The sequence below is a fragment of the Lynx canadensis genome, chromosome A1 (assembly GCF_007474595.2).
Source record: "Lynx canadensis isolate LIC74 chromosome A1, mLynCan4.pri.v2, whole genome shotgun sequence".
NCBI classification, from domain to species: Eukaryota; Metazoa; Chordata; class Mammalia; order Carnivora; family Felidae; genus Lynx; species Lynx canadensis.
The window spans coordinates 108,705,418-108,728,195 of record NC_044303.2 but is presented as its reverse complement, the minus strand read 5'-3'; the positions used below and the strand labels follow the sequence as shown (position 1 = coordinate 108,728,195).

The 22,778-nt window shown below is 35.3% G+C and overlaps 1 protein-coding gene across 2 annotated transcripts in view; it reads left to right on the top strand.

Annotated features, from left to right (window-relative positions):
- Nucleotides 1-22,778, top strand: part of FNIP1 (folliculin interacting protein 1) — a 149,697-nt gene that overhangs the window by 46,500 nt on the left and 80,419 nt on the right. For both annotated transcript variants that reach the window (XM_030317559.2, XM_030317550.2), the window contains exon 2: nucleotides 14,808-14,934. In XM_030317559.2, coding sequence (XP_030173419.1) covers nucleotides 14,808-14,934 — 127 coding nt within the window. The remainder of the gene's footprint in view (nucleotides 1-14,807; nucleotides 14,935-22,778) is intronic.

Genomic DNA, 22,778 nt, shown 5'->3' with positions numbered 1-22,778 from the left:
GTAGTGCAGTTTACTTATCAAGTCTCCTATTGACGGGCATAATAGTTGTTTCTATTTTTTTCCCCTTTAATACATTTAGTGGTGAAGTAAACATGCTTGTATTACATGTGATTATAATAAACCCAGATTTGCATTACAGGCCTGTTATGAATGACGTGTGAAACCTTAGATCTGTTAGACCTTGTGAATCATTCAATTTGCTTGTGTGTCTGTATGCAGGTTTCTAACTTGAACAAAGATGGATTTTTTATTTTTTATTAAAAAATTTTTTTTTTTCATTTGAGTGTAGTTGACACAATGCTGCATTAGTTTCAGGCATATAACACAGTGATTTAGCATCTCTATACATTATGCTGTGATTTAGGTTCCCAACAAAATTGAGCAGATGATATAGAAATTACTCATCTGTCCCATGCCCCCAAAGATGAAAGATGGACTTTAAGTTTCTGCCTAATGAATTGTGGAGAAATTGCTAGTACCACTGTGGCAGATATTTATATATCTCAACAAGTACCAGGATTGTTAGAATTAATTATAAAGTATTACAATTAAAATAAAGAAAAGTTAGAGTCTTTACAGTCGAGACAAAAGACAATGTACTTGGAAGAGACAGGTAGTTCTAGCAGCATGTTAGTAATTCAGCAAATGTTACTGAATTCTAGATATGTGTGGCACACTGTTTTAAGTGTTAAAGAGATAAAACACAATGCCTGTACTAATCATAGAGATAGTCCTGTCTTACAGATGGGCATTCTGAGGACCAGAGAAGTTAAGGCATTTTCTAAGATCACATTCAGCCCCTATGTGGCAGAGTTGAGATTTAAATCTAAGTTAGGCTGATTCAGAGCCCGTTCTTTTGTTTCTGCCATGTTAGATGTGGGGAATGATTCTTGGTCTTAGCATATTGCCCATTAGGTTGTGGATTAATAGCTTATTGTATTAAGGCATTTGTGTTACTGCAGTAGTCATATCAGCATAATACACGGATGGTCTCTTTGCTTTTTCTGAAAGAACATGCTTATATATGTTAAAATACAAACCCGGTGAAAGACTGTTTTTAAAGCAAACTGAAATATCTCTATTTCAAAACCAACCAAGTAATGTGACATGGTAGTTTTATTGAAGTATATAAAAAATATATTTTTATTTTTATATTTTAAATGAATAATCTTATAAATATAAACTTTATAAATTCAGAGGTCATATTTTGTGCTAGACTTGTCTGTCTGAATTCAACACGGCGTTCAGATTAATGAGCCAGTTTACATGTGACCGCTGCTGTGATCATCAGGGCTTGCTTTTCCAGTTGCTTGTCATCTGGGTAGAATACAAGCTTGGTGTGGCTTCCAAGAATGTGTGTATGTGCTTGTCTGAAATGGCAGAGTTGGGACACAGAGAAGTTAAAAAGGAGCTATTCTGTTTTCTTGTTTATTAGATTAGTCTAAGTTCCTTATAGATGGGGATTGTTGAATTGCTGGAAACTAGCCATGGTTGCCTCTGCGCAGACCAGCTATTGTTGAGTTAAAGCGCCCTTAAAAAAAAAATCAGCATTCCTAGGCTGCAGCAGCTGCCAGGGAAGCACTTAGTTGACACAATACTTAGGTTGATTTTCTTTAATTATGTATTTATAGAAGACATAAAGGAATTGAAATGTAGTCATAATATGCTTCTCTAAAAATCTCAGAGTCTTCAGTGCAACAAAAGAATAGGATCCTAGTTGTGAAATGGTAGGACTGAAAAGTTGAAGACTTATGCAAAAATAGACTTTTGTCATGGGCAATAGATTTCCCAAAGACTCTCGTTCGCGCATGGTTCTGTTGCTAGGATTAAGCCTTTTTCATTGCAGCATGGAGAAGCTTTTATTTGAGTTAAATTCAGACTTCTTGGTATGTCACCTGACAGTCTTGTGGTTTCAAATGAATATGGTTCATTGCTATTATTAACCTGAGTTGGCAGTTGTGCATAACTGGAGTTTTTAGGGATTTTGAAAAGTGGAACTGTGTAAGAGAAACATAAATGCCACTAATGTACAGTTTAACTTCACATGTTATTTTCAAATGTTGTACCTCAGAGTCATCCTAAATCTAGTTATAAATTTGGTGATAAGTTTGCTTCAAAATATCTGAAGCAAAAATTTAAATGCTGAGACTTTTAGATATACTTATTTTATGAAAAGTAGATTAAAATTGTGATGATAAATTTAATTAGAAGGACTTCTTGAGAATGTTTTAAGCAGATGGTTTTCATTATTTTAAATGTATAATTTATAAGTACTGTATATTGATCATTGGTGTATATGTGTCTTACTCGGTCATTCACTGCTCTTTTTTCTCATGTTTACATAGGAGCAATTATTACAGATATTTGAAAAGCAGTTTGCTATTGTGTTTGTATTTCATATACATATATAAGTAAAATTTAAATTAAAATTGATATTGTATTAATTTATTAATCATAATCTATTTTTTATAATCTTATTTTTATAGTTAATATTATTCTTTAATTTTAATGACATGGGGCTGAAGTTTTCTGGTAATGTTTTTTATGCTGTGAACATCTTACGTGTCCCAATTAGTCATTTATGACTGGAGTTAAATAATCTGAATTAGCAGTGAATTTAGACTAAGGTACATTGTTTTTATATTTTAAATGAATCCTACTATGAAGTTTTAAAGTATTTTTTCAATATGTGTAACTCAGTTAACAACTTGGATACTGGCCCTTTGAATTATTTAACTCATTTTAACATTCTTTTGGGGTTCCACTATGGGTTCTTAATTTCTCAGGTATACAGATTAATGTCAGAGAGTTAAAAACCACCTAAGTCAGGTATATTTCAATTAGGCGTATGTGATGCTGAAAAATGTTAAGGAACTCTTACAGTAGATGTGATATATGATATCCTCTTATAGAAATTTACTCTTGCTGAGTTCCATTTCAACAAGAATTTATATTGTAGATTATTAATTTGTTTACTTTGAAATACTTTTTGTAAAATTTTAACTTCATGCATGTGACTTTATACATGTTAGATTAGCGGGTAGGTATAAATGGATTTGGGGATCTTTAATGCTGGTAACCGGTTATATTTTTACTTTATGCGTAGTAATATTTATATTTTTACTTTATGTTACATATAAAATATTTATTTTACTTTATATATAGTATATATTTTTATATTATTTTTCACAAACTAGTAAATGCCTAGTTTGATAAAATAATAGTAACCGTACAGCCAATTAGCTGACTATACTTTTCATTAAAATGTAAATGACAACATTAGGATTTCATCAATATTCTAGGTATAATTGAATTCATTGTGACTTCAATGATAAGATAAACAGATTAAAGGTTATCTAGTGTTACTATAATTTTTAGTTTATTAAACGTAATTGGAGAGAAATACTTGGATATAAACAGCTTATATAAAAATTAAGATTTTTTTGGATAGGAAAAGGCCTAAACTGATAACTGATTTCTTTGAACTGAGATTAACATATAAATCATGGGATTATTTTTCTGTCAGGTTAGAGAATTTCAGTTTCTTAGAAAGAGAAATAATTAGAAACATACAATTTCCTGGGTGAAATAGGTGATGGGGATTAAGGAGTGCACTTGTAATGAGCACTGGGTGTTGTATGGAATTGTTGAATTGCTATATTGTACACCTGAAACTAATTAACACTCTGTGTTAACTATATTAGAATTAAAAAAAAAATTAGCTTCTTGAATTGAAATGGTACTTTCTGATACAGCCATTCATTCACTTGCTTGTTAAGGAAATTAATTGAAGGTACATTATATTCCTTATCTCTCTCATCATCTCATAGTACTTAGTAAGAAACTGAAACAAGAAAAACCAAAATAATATATAAACTAAAATTTGTGATTAGCAAGTTATCAATGTGGGAGGAATTTTCACTGTTTACAAAATGAGTTTAAATTGTACTGAAAAGTGGAGCGGCTGGGTGGCTCACTCGGTTAGTGTCAGACTTCAGCTTAGGTCTTGTTCTCATAGCTCATGAGTTCGAGGCCTGGGTCAGGCTCTGTGCTGACAGCTCAGAGCCTGGAGCCTGCTTCAGATTCTGTGTCTCCCCCCCACAACGCCTCTCTCTGCGCCTTCCCTGCTAGTGCTCTCTCTGTCTCTCTCTCTCTCTAAAATAAACAAACATTAAAAAAAAATTCTTTTTAATTCTCTTGAAAAGCAGAATTTGTATAATAATGATGCCTTATTACTGATAATCCTACTTTCTTAAGAAAATGTACTTTAAACAATTCTTTAATGTGTGACTCCTAGCAGAAATGCAGTGATACTCTGACGGTGATTTATATTTTATCTTTTTTCCATACTTTTAAAACTTTGTACAGTGTAATTTTCACATGTATTTTATGGTTCCTGTAATCCTGTATGTGATTTGTTTAATTTTGTATATATCCTGATATTAGGTGTTTCAACCCCTGAGTTGTAGTAGATTTATTGAATTAGGTCCTTGACTTTATAAACACATTTTATATAAACTATCTGTAAACTGAATAAATAACTGTTGAATATGTAGTTTCGTTTTTCACAAGTATATAGATGTTCTTTTGATTAATACTGTACTGAGTTCATAGTAGCCTTTATTCATATTTTCTCAGTTACTGGATACCAAATTTTTTAAAATATTAAAATTGTGTCCTTTTACTAGAAATTATTGGGAATTGCTCATACAGACCCATATGTTCACTATTGTTATTTTTTTTAATTCACAGTAAATATATATCGAAAGGAAAATTAGGTGCTCTGTTATCTGATATAGTTGGAACTTCCAGATTAAAAGAAAAAGTTAATTGGAGTGAGGAATTTAAAAAACTATACTTGTTGTGACATTTTATTTTTAGCTTGACCTAAATATGCATTCAGTTGCCAGTTCTTTGCTGGTCACTGTGTTTTAGAGGGAATGGTGAATGTTTATTTATTGATTTTAGAGGGAATGGTGAATGTTATTTTATTCTCCATGTACAGAATATCTTTCTCTAATTGAATATGGTGCTTTTTGGCTATTGTGCTTTGGGGTTCTGATGGTGACCACTTCTTGCCACGTTGTTATGTTGAGAAAGATTTTCGATTATCTTTTGTAGCCTAGTTTAGCATTCTTCTCTTTCTCCCTCCTTCCCTTCATCCATTCTTCACTTCTTTCTACAGCAATTCTTTTTTTTTTTTTTTTTTTTTAACCAAACTCAGAATGTTTGCTAGTATTGGGGGCAATTTCTCTAATTCCTCACGTATAGGTACTTGGCTCCCTTCTCTCTCTATGTCTTGTAAGAGCGTAAGATTTTAATTGTTGCTCAGTGTTAGTTTGCATCACCATCCATGTTTCCATTTCAGTGAGACAACATTGATGGATAAGGCCCAGGAAAGAACAACTAACAGTACCATTTCCATACTAGGCATTGCAAATGATTATTGAATAAATGAACTTATCATGTCTGATACGTATACTCTGTAGTAAGAGATTATTCCAGACACTTTGATTTTAAGAAAAAGTGAAAATATCTGGATGATCAAATGTAAGTAGGAGTAGAGGAAGAGAAGACTAGGTGGTGTTTATCTACAAGTGCATGAAATTTAATTGTTGAGGCAAAAGAGTTGGTCAAATTGGAAAGAAAAAGTAAAATATTTAGATGTTACATCTAAGTGTGACAATCATTAAATGTGTTGAGATACAAACTAACATTTAGCCTGATGTTTCTCAATCTTTTTTTTTTACCTTTATTGTTCCCCCCCTAAGGAGCCTTTAAGATTGTTTTGTCTCCTCTTGGGAAGCCATCTTGCTCCCATCGAGAAGCTATGCCTTGAGCCTAAGTATGAACTGACTCTACTCTCTTTTTGGGATGCTCCTATTCTGACCACAACTTCATGTCCTTTGATCTCTCATATAAATTTGCTCTCTAACTTCATTGAGACTACTGTTTTTTTGTTTTGTTTTGTTTTGTTTTCCTTCCATCACCTCCATCCTGACCATGTGTCCAGAATTTCTTTCTCAATATCACTCTTAACAGCCTTGCCCCTGGTTTTCCGTTGCAGCTACTCAGAAGATTTCCTGTTAAATCCATTGTCTACTTTTGCCCCTTCCGTACCTAGGTTAACTTGTGATAGTTGAAAAAATTAGTCCTATCGCAGATTTATAGTTTTTAGCTCAGCTGGCTTGATAGTGCTTTGGCTTATGCTTTTCTTAGGTTAGCACTACCCCACCCCACCCCACCCCACCCCCTGCTTTTTTTTCTTTCTTTTTTTTTTTTTTTGATGACTTTGTCAGACCTTTATCTCTCAAACCCTATACCCCAGTTCAGGCCACACATCTATCTCATATATATTTAGGTACGTGCTTGACTTCTACTTTTTAGAAAAAACAGAAGTGATCAGTACAAATGCTTAGTTTCTAGTCTCTTCAACCTGAAAACCTATCTGCAGTAATTTTCATTTGTAGATCCTTTTTTCTTGCCTCAGTAAGTGTACTTTGTAGTTCATTAGCCTTACCCAGGATACTGTGTCCTAATTTGTTTGGAATCTTAGTCCAACAGTTTTCTCTGGTTGCTTTTTAAACTGTTTCTCTGCTACCTTCTCATAAATTTGGAAATACATTTAGGTGTATACCCTTTTTAGATATAAAGATAGGTAGATAAAATAAAAGAATATATATATGCGTGTAAAAGATATATGAAGATCTGTCTACATTTTTTTCTTTAAAAAAAGCCTCTTGTAGCTTCACCTCTTTTACTTTTTTTTTTTAATTTTTTTTTTACATTTGTTTATTTTTGAGAAATAGAATGAGACAAAGCGTGAGCGGGGGAGGGGCATAGAGAGAAGGAGACACAGCATCCGAAGCAGGCTCCAGGCTTTGAGCAAGCGGTCAGCACAGAGCCTGATGCGGGGCTCGAACCCGCAAAATGTGAGATTATGACCTGAGCCGAAGTCAGACGCTCAACCGACTGAGCCACCCAGGTGCCCCTACTTCACCTACCTGTTTGGGGTGACTATAGACTTTGGTTGCCAAGATAATCTCAGTTTACTCCTGTGTGTTTAGGATCTTCCTTTACATTTAAAACTCTGCAGTGTATGTGGTGAATTATATGGGCACGTTATTCCTATCTCTTCCCTTTTCACAGGGAAACCTTTGCAAATAGCACACATACTTACTATCTTAATTGTCTCAGCTCTTTTCCCTTCATTCCATTGCCATTGCTGTGTGATTACCCCCACCCCAATCGCACTTTTCCACTGAAAGCGTTCTTGCAAGAGTACCAAAGACCCCCAAATTGACAAATCCCATGGGCGCTTTTAGCCTTTATAAATTTGGCTTTTGGTACTGTACAGTATTCCTTTATCTTAATATTCTTGACTTTTTTTTTTCTTTTTTTTTTTTTTAGATCTTCCTTGACTTTCGAAATAACCTCTTACCATGGGTTTTCTTTTTTCTCCCTAGTGGTCTGTCTTTACTGATCTTCCCTGGCTTCTCTGCTTTTTTTCTACCTGTCCTTTAATTATTGCCGTGTCCTAAAATTCTAGTTTATTGGTCCTTCACTTTGTTTTCTCTTTTCAACTAATATGTTCTTCCTGAATAATTTCAGTACCAACACGTGTCAGTAATTCCTTTGTCCAAAACTCTAGTCTCAGCTTTCTTCCTACGCTCCAGACCATTTTTTCATCAGTCTCTTGAACACTTTTCTGCAGCTGTGTTTCAGACTCTCCAAACTCAGTCTGTTTATGCCCTTATCCCAAACTTGCTTTCCCCCTGTATTCTCCACCTTGGTTAATGATACCTGTTTTCATCAAATTGGAAACCTGAGAGTCAGCCATTCTCTTTCCTCACTCTTCATATACAGTCTCTCAGGTCATGTCTGTCTCCTAAATAATAACTAACTCTGTCCCTTTCTTTCTGTCTTCAGTGCTGTTGTTTTGTTAAGTTTATCTTACCTCTAGACCTCCCATTCTAGTCACTTCTCAGTGTGATTTTCTGTCAATGTGATTTTCTGAAATGCACAAATGATCTTTTCACCTGTTTGACACCCTTGTTTATTCACTGCCTGAATGATCAGGTTCTTTTGTGTTTCTGTTTCTGTGAAGTGCTTCTGAGTGATCTGGCTCCAGCCTGCCTTTGTAGTTTGCTTGTTGCTTCACTGCATGCTCCTGAGCTACAGTCACTAAGAATTACAACACATGCTGTTTTCTTCTTTCAGTGAAGAGAATGGTTAGCTTTAAGTAGTACTTCCTGCTTAATCAATAGTACAGAATAATCGTTAAGATCCTGTACTCCACAGACATACTACTTGGAATCTAAACCCAGCATTGCTGTTTTTAGTAGGTAGCTATGTCATTTTGGGCAAGTTACTTAATCTCTCCCTGCCTTAGTTTTCTTACCTATAAAATAGGAATAGAGTTGTTACGAAGATCAAATGAATTAATGTGAAGATTAAATGAATCAACACATGTAATGCACTTAGAACAGTAGTTGGTATATAATAGATAATGTGTGTTAAATTTTATTATTTATTGTGTATCATTTACTATTAATTTTTAGTGAGTCCTTACTGACCTCCCTATGCAAATGTCTTGACTAGATTTTAAGTTTGCCTCAGTCATAGACTATATCAGATTGATAAATTGATTATTTTTCTATTAGACTATGAACCTTCTCATGGTATAGTTATCTTTTCCTTTCATGCTTAATGAATGCTTTTAAGTCAGTGAAAGAATACATAGATAAAGAATGTGACAACAGATATATTCCCAGCACCTGGCATTGTGCTTTTAGTGTGGTAAATGTTTAATATCTCTGTTTTAATGAGAAGTCTGTAATGTAAATACATAGTTTGGTTACATACAGTGTTGTTTTTTCTCCCTACAATCCTCTTTAATTTTCAAATTTATTTTTATTATTTTTTAATCCTCTTTTTAAAAATTTACATAAAATACACATAATTCTAAGTGTATAATGTGATTAATTTTGAAAAATGTATACATATACCTGTTTAACTAAAACCCCAATCAAGATCTAGAATATTTCAGTTACTCCGTAAAGTTCCTTCATGCACTTTTCTAGTCCATTCCCCCTTGCTCCCTCCACCTCTGACCAACCACTGTTTGGGTTTCTCTCAGCATGGATGAGTTTTATCTGTTCTAGGACTACATATACATGAAATTAACAATATGTATGTATGCTTCTGGAGCAGCTGGGTGGCTCAATTGGCTCAGGACATGATCTCTTGGCTTGTAAATTTGCGTCCCACATTGGACTCTATGCTGATTGCTCAGAGCCTGGGGCCTGCTTCAGATTTTGTCTCCTTCTCTCTCTGCCCCTCCCCTGCTCATGCTCTGTCTCTGCTTCTCAAAAATAAATAAATGTTAAAAAACAACAACAACAATACGTATGCTTCTGTGTCTGGATTTTTTCACTTAACAATGTTTTTAGGGTTCATCTATGTTACTGTGTTATCAGTGGCTCATTGCTCGTTATTTTGGAGTGGTATTTCATTGTAGAAATGTACATTCTAGGTTGTTTATTCATTCTCCCATTAATGATCATTTATGCTGTTCCCAGTTTTTTTGCTATGATGAATAAAACCGGAGGGGGCATTTTTGGGAACATAAATTTTTATTTTTCTTGTCAAGTACTATGAGAATAATTGCTGGGTCATAGCTGCCAAGTAATTTTACCAAATGGTTGTCTCCTTTTATGCTCTTACTAACAGTGTATGAGAATTCCAAGTGCTTCATATTCTTACCATCAACTGGTGTATTAGTCCTTTTAATATTAGCTATTTTAGTAGCTGTGGAGGGTTCTAAGTTGCATTTCTCTAATGATTGGTACTGATAGCATCTTTTCCATGTGCTTTTGATCATTCATTATTCACATACATACTTATGTAAAATGCTCCAGTCTTGTGATCCCATTTTAAAATTGGATTATTTTATTGCTTTGTAGGAGTTCTTTGTATACAAATCCTTTCCTCAGTTATATACATTTGAAATACTTTCTTCCAGTTTATGGCTGGCCTTTTTTTTTTTTTGCTCTCTTTCGATATGCACGTTTTAAATTTTGATCTTGTCCATTTTATCAATCTTTCTTTCTTTCTTTCTTTCTTTCTTTCTTTCTTTCTTTCTTTCTTTCTTTCTTTCTTTAAGTTTATTTATTTTGAGAGAGAGAGAGAGAGAGCCCAAGCAAGGGAGGGGCAGAGAAAAGGAGAAACAGAATCCCAAGCAGGCTCTGCGCCATCAGCACACATCCCATTGTAGGGCTCGAACTCAAGAACTGTGAGATCATGACCTGAGCTGAGCTGAGATCAAGAGCTGGATGCGTAACTGACCGGTTTCTTGAGATTATGTTGTTTTACTTATTTAATGTGCTTGGATCTAGGAATTCAAAGATGAGGGGTTCCTGGGTGGCTCAGTAGGTTGTGTCTGACTCTTGGTTTCAGCTCAGGTCATGATCTCATGGTTTTGTGAGTTTGAACCCCAAGTTGGGCTCTGTGCTGGCAACATGGAGCCTGTTTGGGATTCTTTCTCTCTCTCTGTCTCTGCCGCTCCCCCACTTGTGCTGTCCCTTTCTCTCTCAAAATAAATAAACTTAAAAAAAAAAACAAAACTAAACAAAGATAAGTAAGCTTTCCTTATGGAGATCTCTCTAGTGGAAGAAAATGTGAACAGATAAAAAGTACAGTGTGGAAAATATTACTAGATTTCTAATCTAAAGTCATTGTAATCTCAGAAGTCAACAGCTAACTCTGCTGGTGGAATTACTAAAGAGCTTCCACAGAGGTGACATTTAAGCTAGATCTTTAAGAATGAATGGGAGTTTTGCCAAGGTGGTTGAGGATATTTCAGGTGGAGGTAGTAACTCATACAAAGGTATGGAACTGTGAAATTGTGTGGTATGTCTTTGCACCTTTGAGATCATTGTGTTGATACTATGGGTAACGTGAAGGAAGTCTGGAAAGGTAGATCAGGACCGGATTTTGGTCATTTTTACATCTAAGCAAAGGAATTTAGATTTTATTCTTTGTGTTTCTTGAGATCACAGGGTGTTGGATGAATGAGATGGTGGCCACTGCTCATTCCAGCTCTGTTGGAATACTCTACATCTAGCAAAGCCTAAGTTTTCATTTTCTTCAGAACATTTCGTCCAGATATGCACTTAAAAAAAATGAATATACCTTACTGACTCACATAGCATTTCCTTACTACCACATTCTATCACAGTTTATTGATTCCTTGTTTTGATTTATTTCATCAGCTATTTATCTGAAGTTACCATGTCCATTTCTTTTTTACTTTGCTCTTGCTGTTTCTTGCTTCCACAGCAGGTTCTTACCTAACTTGCCCTAACCAGTGCTTGGCACTTGGTAGGCACATATTTGTATTGAATGAATGAATGAACTATTCATTCTAATAGTTAATATCTTAAACCTCTAGTGTCTTAAGTCTAGTATTCTACCCTATGATGATGGTTTTCTAGTCCTTGTCTTCCTGCCTCCCCCCCATAGCTCTTCATATTATTTCAGCACTTTGACCTCACTGCCTTCATTTTCTTCTAATCTGTTAGCTTCCCCCCTCCTCACTTTCTTACCTAACGAGCCTAGATTTCACTGTCCATCATTCCAGATATATTTTTGTCAGTCTTTTGTTCTATCTCCCAAGCTCCCCTTTGTTTTTGTCCTGTCTCCCTATCATAATCCTTGCCATGGCTCAATCTGATCCAAATTCAAGAATAGGAGTGTTTGTTAGAAAAAATGACTTAACTGTGTAGTTGGTGGCAAGTATATATTCATAGTCTTGAACATCATGTAGACTTCCTGAATTTCCCAGAAACCTTATGTTTCCTAGTCATCGTAGTTTTCATTCCCACATCACTGTTCTTCTCTATTTTACTCTCTACTTTTCCTGCATTTTACAACTTTTATTTCCCTTCATCTATTTTACAAAGAAATTAGAGCTGTTAGAATGAATTTTCTCAACATCTTACCTTTATATTTACAGTTCTTTCTATATGCATGTCCATCTTTGCCTCCTTTATTTCCATCCTAGTGCATGGATTATCCTTTCTCCTGTTTGATGTGAATCCTTTCACCTGTAGTCTATATCTATCCAACTCTACTTCTTTGGAGTCTTTGCTGTATCCGTCATCATCTCTCTTCCACTTTATATTCATCGTCATCAGTATGTAAATATGTTCACATGTGTCCTTTTTAAAAACAAAAAAGCTGTCCCTCCATGATTTCACGTCTTTCTTTATTTCCTTGACATTTGTCCTAAATTCGGTATTTTCTCTGTTCCTATTCATTCTTCAATCCTCTGCAATCTGTTGAACTTCCTTAGAAGTGTCTTTGCCATGGTCCCCACAGACTTCTTTGTTCTATAACTAGTGGGTGCTTTTTAGTGACTGCCCTGGTATTTCTTCTTCCTCTCGAAAATGTTCTTTCTAGTTTCCATAAGACCTCTTTCCTCTTACCTATATGTTGGTGTGTATTCTTTTATAGTTTCCTTTGCATAACAGCAAGCCACAGTTTGGTAAGTCAGTTTTTTTTTTTTTAATTTTTATTAAAAAAATTTTTTTTAATGTTTATTTATTTTTGAGACAATGCGAGAGACAGAGTGCAAGCAGCGGAGGGGCAGACAGAGGGAGACACAGAATCTGAAGCAGGCCCCAGGCTCTGCGCTGTTAGTCCAGAGCCCGATGCCGGGCTTGAACTCACGAACCGTGAGATCATGACCTGAGCCAAAGTCGGATGCTTAACCGACTGAACCACTCAGGCACCCCGGTAAATCAGTTCTTAATACAGATGTTTACTAAGGATTAGACAGGAGAAAATTAAAATTGTATTTACTGTCAAGAATTTGGAATGAAGATATTTTATGTTGCCAGTTATGGGTCATTTAAGATGCATTAAGTGTTATGATTCTCTTAAGGAGGTGAAGGAACCCAGTCACGAGTTGTAACTGATGGATTGTGAGGAATTGACCGTTCATCCTGACATTAAGTAACAACACACAGCCCCTGGAATAGCAGTTAGCAACTGTCCCATCAGGTGTATTGTATTCAGTTCACTGGACAGGTATCTGTACCATACAGTTCATTGTTTTCTCTTTTTCTCTCTTTTCCCTTATCTACTCATTTCTTTAATCTTTTTAAATTATGACAAAGAATGCATATGTAACATACATAAACCAAAGAAGTGGCTTTTTTTAATACTCTAGAGTGAATATTGATGTAAGCACTGTCCAGTCTAAAAATAGAACATAGTGCCCAGTCTACCTGGTGTGTACCTTTCTGGTTATACCACCACCACCTCCAGCCTTATCCCCAGAGGTAACCACTCTCAAACTTTTGAAGGTATCCCTTCATTTTCCTTATAGTTTTAAAAACTAAATATGCATCTGTATGTAAAACTTAACCTGATTTAAACTTTGTGTAAATGGAAAAATACAGTAACTGTGTGTGTTTTGTGTGAGCATACCATTGTCTAATTTCTTTTACTCAGGGTTGATCTATGTTTTTGTCTATAGTTGAAGTTCATTCATTGTATTTATTGTGTCTGAATATATACATATATTCATAGTCTGAGTATACGATAATATGTTTATCCATTCTACTCTTGATGAACATTTGCATTGTTTCCATAACAGTGCTGTTATGAAGATTATTGTGTAATGGCATGGCACGGAATTGCTAGTAAAACTAAAAATCAGTTTTACTAGATTTTGTCTATTTATTATATGTATTTTAAGGGGTGCCTGGGGGCTCGGTTGAGTGTCCAACTCTTGATTTCGACTCAGGTCATGATTTTCTGGTTCTGGGATTGAGCCTTGCATCAGGCTCAGCACTGAGTGTGAAGCCTGTTTGAGAGTTTCCCTCTTTCTCTGCCCCTCCACTGCTCACACTGTCTTTCTCTCAATATAAATAAATAAACTTTAAAAACATCAAAAAAGCTTGATTGGAAAGGCTCATCAGAGGAACATGGGAACTAAAGAGTTGGATATAGGAATTTAGAAAAAGTCTACTTGCCAGGGTGCCTGAGTGGCTTAGTTGGTTAAGTGTCTGACTTGATTTTGGCTTGTGTCATGATCTCACGATTGGTGAGTTTGAGCCCTGTCAATGTGGAGCCTGCTTGGTGTTCTCTTTCTCTCCTCTCTCTCTGCCCCTACCTCCACTTGCGCACATGCTCTCTGTCTCTCTCAAAATAAATAAACATAAAATAAAATAAAATAGTAAAATAAAGTAAAATAAAAAACTGTTCTCTAAGGAAATTGAGCCAGTTTTTATTCACACGAGCTTTATATGAGAATTTCAACTGCATTTGGTCATTCCTTATTTTTTTTTACTTGTTATTGTTTCTATAAGTAATTAGCTGCTGTTACTTAATCTGAAAACTGTTTCTGTTTTTACATTTATATATAAAGAATCAGAATAAAACTGTTTAAAAATGTGGGTTAGCATTAAGCCACCTGGGTCCATGCCATGAAACAATTTGTATTTTCATTACATTAAGTGTAGCCACATATTTTTATTAAGTTAACCATTTTTAGATTCATATGGGATGACTATATTTTATATACACTTCCTAGAACTTTTGTTTTTACTTTTTAATCTAAAGTGTCATTGCCGTATGAGTTTTTAGTCCTAAACTAACTGATGGTATTTAATAGAAAGAACTGTTATATATTCTTTAGCAATACCACAGCTTAGGGTTTTATTATATAGATTTTATTTCTAGGAATTTATGTGGAGTATTTATTAGAGTAACTAATGGATCTTTATTTTTCTTTGAAGTTGGCCTTTGCCAGAGTTTGATCCAAGCCAAATTCGACTGATTGTGTATCAAGACTGTGAAAGACGAGGGAGAAATGTCTTGTTTGACTCCAGTGTTAAGAGAAAAAATGAGGACATATCAGTATCGGTGAGCATCATTATTGATTTGGTTGAAATTTAATGTCACATATTATAATTCAAGAAAGGAGGAGTGAAATTTCAATTATGACACTTTTGTCATTACAAAACATCTTTATCATATTTTCAAAATTTAGAGCTGTGATTTTGAAAAATTTTAAAGGAAAAAACTTTATTATCATTCTATCACCAGAGAACATTTTAATTTGATTATTTATTTTCCTACATAATTGTATTGTGAGATATGACTAGAGCTTCAGAGATCCTTATAGAGGATCTGGTCCAAACTCCCATCTTACATTTGTGAGAAGTGTGACCTAGAGAGGTGAATTTATTTGTCTGAAGGAGCAAAGCACGTTACATCTAGCCCTTAGTGCATGATATTTCCCCCTGCTCTACCGTCGTAAAAAGAGCACCTATTTTGTTAACTTTCGATGTCATATTTTGAAATATATTATGACTAGTTTAAGAGTAGTACATGGACATTCATTTGGTTGTCCTAGAAAATGTTAACCTTAAAAATAGATATGCTAGTTATTTTACTAGCAAAAGGTGGGTTTATTTGGGAATAAAAAAAATTGTAATCCGGGACAAACAAGCTGAAGCAAAACCATAGGTAAGTCTAAGGAACAAAGGAGAGACATGCTTTTTTAAGGAGAAAAAGGGTAAGTTGGGAAGGTGGTTCAGAACAAAAAGTCCATTGGGGTAAACTGGGGAGTTTGAAGTGTCGTGGCTTCTCATTGGTGGAGCTACCCGTGGGTGGCAGTGGGGTGAGAAGAATGAGGAACGCGTCTATTCCTTGGGTGGAGTAGTGGAGTACCATCCTCATGCAGGGTCAAGTGCCTGTAAGGTCAAGTCTGTCTCTTCCTGTTGAGTCTGCAGTTAGGTATGAGTGCTAGGGCATGAGTGCTACTCCTGCTGAACCCTCTGACTCCATTTTAGTGAGGTTTCCCATCCATTACGAATTTTCACAAAAACCTAGGTGATTGCTATTATCTTTACTTCTTCTACTGCTAAAGACTCATTCTGTACATCTCTAATGTGGAAATCAAACCCTGGAACAGTGTTTTCTCCCTTCCTCTAAATTAATAATTTTCACTAACATTTTGCTAAATAACTGGAAACAAAATGCTTTGGGAAAGCTTTTCCTAGAATTGTCTTGTTAAAGCCAACAAATACTCATTTTTTGAGACTTAGGAGTTTATATTTGAGATTTTGTGTTATTAAAAATATTTGATATATTGGCCATAGTCTATTTTATTTACAACTGCATCCTCAGCATCCACTACAGTGGCATATAATAGAAACTTGACTAATTTTTGAGTTAATTTCATTGCCGTGTTTTACAATGTCCCTTCTAATTACTAACACATTTCTCAGTTTTCTGGAGATGGTGCTTTGTTTAGATTTCTTAGCCATTCTTTGGATACTTTTTTCAATCTGATTAGAAAAGAGCATTGCAGAATGTTCTTAAAATATTGCTTATTTGTGCAAATAACTAAAGATTTATAAGTACTAGGCACTTGGAGATTTAGCAGTCTTTGCTCCTTGGTACCTACAATAAGGTATCCTTTTAGGGGAAGTAGACACTGAACAAGTAAGTACACAAATAAATAATACCAAATTGTGATTAAGTGCTGTGAATGAAACACACAGAATGCTTATGAGATTCCCTAGGAAGGGAACCAGTTTTCCTCATTTTGGATGTAGGGGTATTAAGAGGTCTCATTGAGGAAGTGAAATTCCAGCTGACATCTGAAGAAACCCAAGGCATGGAATAGGGGATGAATATTCCTGGTAGAAGGACTAACAAATGCAGACTACAAAGTGACTTAGAAGCTTCATGAATTGAAGGAACTAAAAGAATGTCAGTCTGGATTGATAGCAAGTAGTATGTAAAGTAGCTAGAGATGAAATTGGAGAGAGAAAGACAGCAGGAGCCAGAGTATTTCGGGCTTTATCAGTCTCTGGGTTAGAAATTTAGATTAAGTTCTAAATGGAGAGGGAAGCCACTACCAGAATCTTTTTAACATTTCAAAAAATCATTTTGGTAGAGAGCCCAGATATAAACCCATGCATATATAATCAGTTACTCTATGACAAAGGAGCCAAGAATATACAAGGGAAAAGGACAGTCTCTTGAGTAAATGTTGGGAAAACTGCACAGTCACATACAAAAGAATGAAACTAGACCACTATCTAACACTGTACACAAAAATTGACTCCAGATGGATTAAAGACTTAAACATAAGACCTGGAAGCATAAAACTCCTAAAAGAAAACATGGGCAGTGACTACTGATGGGAGAAAATATTTACAAGTCTTATATCCAATAAGGGGTTAAAATCCAAAAAATATAAGGAACTCAATAGGAAAAAACAAAACAAAACAGAAAAAACAATAAACCAGTGCAATTAAGAAATGGACACAAGATCTGTATAGAATTTTTCCAAAGAAGACATACGAGTGGCCAGTAGTACAGGGAAAGGTGCTCAGCATCATTAATCATCAGGGAAATGCAAATCAAAACCACAATGAGATATTGTCTCACACTTGTCAGAATGGCTATTTTTAAAAAGACAAGAGGGGCGCCTGGTTGGTTCAGTTGGTTAAGTGTCCGACTTCAACTCTGGTCATGAACTTGCAGTTTGTGAGTTCGAGCCCCGTGTCAGGCTCGCTGCTGACCGCTCAGAGCCTGGAGCCTGCTTCCGATTCTGTGTCTCCTTCTCTGTCTGCCCCTCCCCTGCTCACGCTCTGTTTCTCTCTCTCTCCCTCTCAAAAATAAATAAAGATTAAAAAAATTTAAAAAATAACAAGTGTTGTTGAGGGTGTAGAGAAAACGGAACTCTTGTGAACTGTTTATGGGAATGTAAATTGGTGTAGCCAATATGGAAAACAGTAGGGGGATCCTTAAAAAATTACAAATAGAACTACCATGTTATCTAACAATTCTGCTATTGCATATTTACCCGGTGAAAACTCTTCAAAAAGATAAATGCACCCTATGTTTATTGTAGCATTATATACAATAGCCAAGACATGAAAGCAACCAAAGTTTACATCATTGGATGAATGAAAGAAAATGTGTTAACAGCCATAAAATAGAAGATACTTTTGCCATTTGTGACAGCATGGATAGATCTTGAGGGCATTATTCTAAGTAAAATAAGTCAGATAAAGATAAATACTTTATGATTTTGCTTATATGTAGAATCCCAAAAAAAAGATTAAAGTCCTAAATAGAGATAACAGGAAGTGGTTGCCAGAGGGAGAGGGTGGGAAGTGGGCAAAATGGGTGAAAGGGGTCAAAAGGTACAAACTCCCAGTTATAAAATAAGTCATGGGGATGTAATGTCCAGAATGGTGATTATCTTTAAAAATATTGTCTTGTGTATTTGAAAGTTGTTAAAAGAGTAAAAGTTATCATCACACGAAAAAAATTGGTGACTGTGTATATTGATGGATGTTAACTAGGTTTATTGTGGAGGTAATTTTGCAGTATCTAAAAAAATCATTATGTTGTACACCAGAAACTAATATAATGTTATATGTCAGTTATCTTTCAGTTTAAAAGATATAGTGAAAAGAATCAGTTGCTGCTGTTAGGGGAATGGCTGGATGTGGGGGATGAGGGAGAAGGAAGTGTTTGGTAAATCCAACAGTTTGGTTTGAATAGTTGAGTAATGAGATATAGCCTTATAGTGACAGAATTGTGGATGGTTAGACAGTTGAAATCTAAGGTTGCATATGTGATAAGCATGTCTTCTTTGTATTTAGACTGCTGATAGCTCAGCAGAACTAGCCTGAGGCTGACAGATTGATAATTGATTGATATATATTACTTTGATTTTTTAAGGAAGTATTTATTGAGAGTTTTCTTTGCTTGATAGTGTTCCACTGCATTGTAGCATAGGACCTCTCATTTATTATTTATCTTGATTAATGCTTATTCATTGTGTGTTTTTTCAGCATTATTACTTTTTTTCTTATGCAGCCTTGTGAGTCTTGACTCCTGCTGTTACTTGAACCCTCCCGCCCACTTTTTCTGGAATGATGCTTAATTGGTTCTTGTTAGTCTTCTCTCTTGCTGATGTCTTTCACGGTTAACTTTTTTCTTTGTCTGCAGACATTCACAAAGCCCCTTCATACAACACCAACAAAATGATTATCCTTTTACTTTCTCCTTCATGTCTGTGTCGTCTTTTTCTTTTTCTGACTCTTCATTCTTAGCATCTGTTGCTGTCTCAGTCTCTCTGCCTCACCGTCAGGCTGTCTGTCCTTTCTGTCCCCTGGTCTCCTTAATGTCTCTTCTTGGTTTGCTTCATGTCTCTTGGTCTTTTCTCTCTCTCTATGTCTCGGTATTATTAATCTGTCTGCTGGCTCTAATCTCATACCATCCACTCATTCCTCATTTTTCTGAAATTTTCCTGTAAGCCTACTACTTAAAAAACAAACAAACAAAAAACACAAAACTGTTCTTGGTGTGCCTGTGTGAATCAGTCATTTAAGCATTTGACTCTTCATTTAGCTTAGGTCATCATCTCACAGTTCATGAGACTGAGCCCCACCTTGGGCTCTGTGCTGACAGTGTGGAACCTGCTTGGGATTCTCTCTCTCCCTCTCTCTTTGTGCCTCCCCTGCTCATGTATGTACACACTTTCTCTCTCAAAATAAATAAACATTAAAAAAAAGTTAAAAAACCTGTTCTCTGGGTGCATGGGTGGCTCAGTCACTTAAGCATCCAACTGTTGAGCTCAGGTCATGATCTCACAGTCCTAAGACCGAACCCTGAGTTGGGCTCTGTACTGAGCATAGAGCCTTCTTAAGATTCTCTCCACACTCTTTCATGCACGCTTGCATTGCACTCTCTTTCTTTCTCTCTCTCAAAAAAACCCCAACAAAAACCCAAAAAAAACAATAAGCCCTGAAAAACTAAAACCCAAACTTCTCTAGACTCACTGGTGACTAGAAATCAAACAGCCTTGGGGCGCCTGGGTGGCGCAGTCGGTTAAGCGTCCGACTTCAGCCAGGTCACGATCTCGCGGTCCGTGAGTTCGAGCCCCGCGTCAGGCTCTGGGCTGATGGCTCAGAGCCTGGAGCCTGTTTCCGATTCTGTGTCTCCCTCTCTCTCTGCCCCTCCCCCGTTCATGCGCTGTCTCTCTCCCAAAAATAAATAAACGTTAAAAAAAAAAAAAAATTTTTAAAAAATAAAAAAAAAAAAGAAATCAAACAGCCTTGAATATCTCCAGTCTCTCTTGGCTTCATATGTCCTCATCCTACGTGCCATTTCCCTAGATGAAGATTTATCCACTTTCAGGGTTCATTTTATCAGAACTTTATGACTCCTTTCTGATTCTTCTAGGTATATTCCTTTTTTTTATCAAAATTCTCATAATCCTTTATTCATAGTTTGTTCATAGACTTCTATATTATAGCTATATTTTTATGCACATTCATTATTAGTTGGAAAAGAAAGACAAAGTAAAAAATTCATCTGTTATTTACCTTAGTTTCCTAAACTGCCCACTGCCTCACATGTGGTAAGAAGTACTCAGGATATGATTTGATCAATTTTAGTTATAGTTAGGAAGTTTATTATCAAAATCCTGTAAATACTTTCATGAAGATTTCATATGTTCCTTTTGAATACTGTGAATCACATCAAAATACTCATTGTTTCCTCCAAATTGCAAGCTGTTTGAATCTTTAAGTGATTTTTAAAAATCTACAATTACTGTACCTTTGAAACTTCAAATCATGTGGGCTCTACATAGGCAAAGAAGGACTGTGTGAGTAAATGATATATTTTTTTTTACTTCTTACAGAATATTTGAGTCTATACATAATGATGAGATAGTTTAGACATTAGCAGTTTGCTGAATAAAGGTAAATCATTCAACCTTGTCTTTGCAGAGCACATTCTATTTTCATATGATAAATACTGAAGTCACTTCTCATATCCTTCCTCTTTCTTAGTTTAAAACAGTCTACCAAAGATAAGGATTACAAATATTGATTTGGACATGTGTTTTTACCAGAAATTTTATTGAGAAAGTTCTCTCTTAAAATTGAGAAAATAATACTATAAATTATAAATGGAGAATTAAATTTTATAGTGTGAGTCATACGAAATTGCTTTACTCTGTTCCCTTTACCAAAAAGAAATTAACATTTTCCAATTTGGAAGCAGCTTTGGGAGACAGCATTTTCCAATTTGGTTTTGGGTTAGGTCATGACCTCACGGTTGTGAGATCAAGCCCTGCATTGGGTTTCACACTGGGAGTGGAGCCTGCTTGGGATTCGCTCTCTCGTTTTCCCTCTCACACTTGCATGCATGCCTAAATACACTCAATCTCTCAAAAAAAAAAAAAAATGAGCACTATAAAAATACTTAATGAGGTCCCTTTAAATAAAACACATGACAGATCGTTTTCTTTGTAAAGGTGATTCACTTTATTCACTTTATTGAGTATTTTTTATTTGGGATGGGAGGGGGAAAGGCAGGTAATATTTTCACAATGGCATACTGATTCATATCTGGATTTGGTTGAACCAAGGAATTCTCTATGAAGAGCATGGCAGCACCTTAGATGGATAAACAGATTTTTTCTATGTTTCCTTGCAAAGAAAATACTGTCTCTTTAGAATATATTTAATGGGTTTAATGGGAAAATGAGGGAACTGTGTATTTTATCTTTTTAATTTTGTGACTCATAAATTACATGAATGCTTTGATTTTGTGTTAGAAATTAAAGTACTTTGCATGCTAAAATGTCTTATAATGTTAAAATTATATTGATCAATGTATAGCTTTTCAGAACAGGTGTATTTCAGCTTTATTATATTTTATGAAAATGACTATTGAACTGTAAAGATTAAAATGAATACATTCAATGATTTTAATAAAGTAACTTACTTTGTAAAAGAATTATTTTTATTTTTTGTTTTTTACATTCAGTCCTCAGACCTTATTCATTTTATAGCTGAAATATAAAAATCACTGTGATGTCGTTTCTTTGAACACTGATGTAGCCAAATGTGTCCTGTGTGATTTCATCCTGTGATACTCTCCTTATCCTGGACATTGTTTTTGTTTTAATGATAATGTAGTGCTGTTTCTTGAGTTCTCAGTGAAATTATATGATCATTTACATGCTTTAGCTTTTTTTTTTTTTTTTTAATTTTTTTTTTCTCAACGTTTATTTATTTTTGGGACAGAGAGAGACAGAGCATGAACGGGGGAGGGGCAGAGAGAGAGGGAGACACAGAATCGGAAACAGGCTCCAGGCTCTGAGCCATCAGCCCAGAGCCCGACGCGGGGCTCGAACTCACGGACCGCGAGATCGTGACCTGGCTGAAGTCGGACGCTTAACCGACTGCGCCACCCAGGCGCCCCTACATGCTTTAGCTTTTAATCATTATATTCAAGTATAAAATTGTATAGCAAATGCACGTAAGTTTGGAAAGGTGAACACAAATTACAGTGTATGAGTTTTGTACACGTTGAAGCATTGTATAAGTACTAATAGTTGAGTCTTAATTATGAGACCAAATTTGGAACATTGGATTTTAGGTCGTTGGAGCTGTAAAAAAGGTAATATACAGGAATCAGTAAGCTCCATATATACTTATAGGTTTCAGTTAGATGATGTGAAGGTAGCTAAGACAGCATTTAAAATAGCAACTTTAAAAAGTGCCTTGCATAAATTAAAAAAAAAACAAACAAAAAACAATTATGCTTTCAGAATTTTAAAAGTCTCCAAAAGTATATAGAATCTTACTCGAGCAAAGGGAAAGGCAAAATATATTTTTGGGTAATACTCACTGTCCTAAAGTTGTCCATTCTCTCTAAGT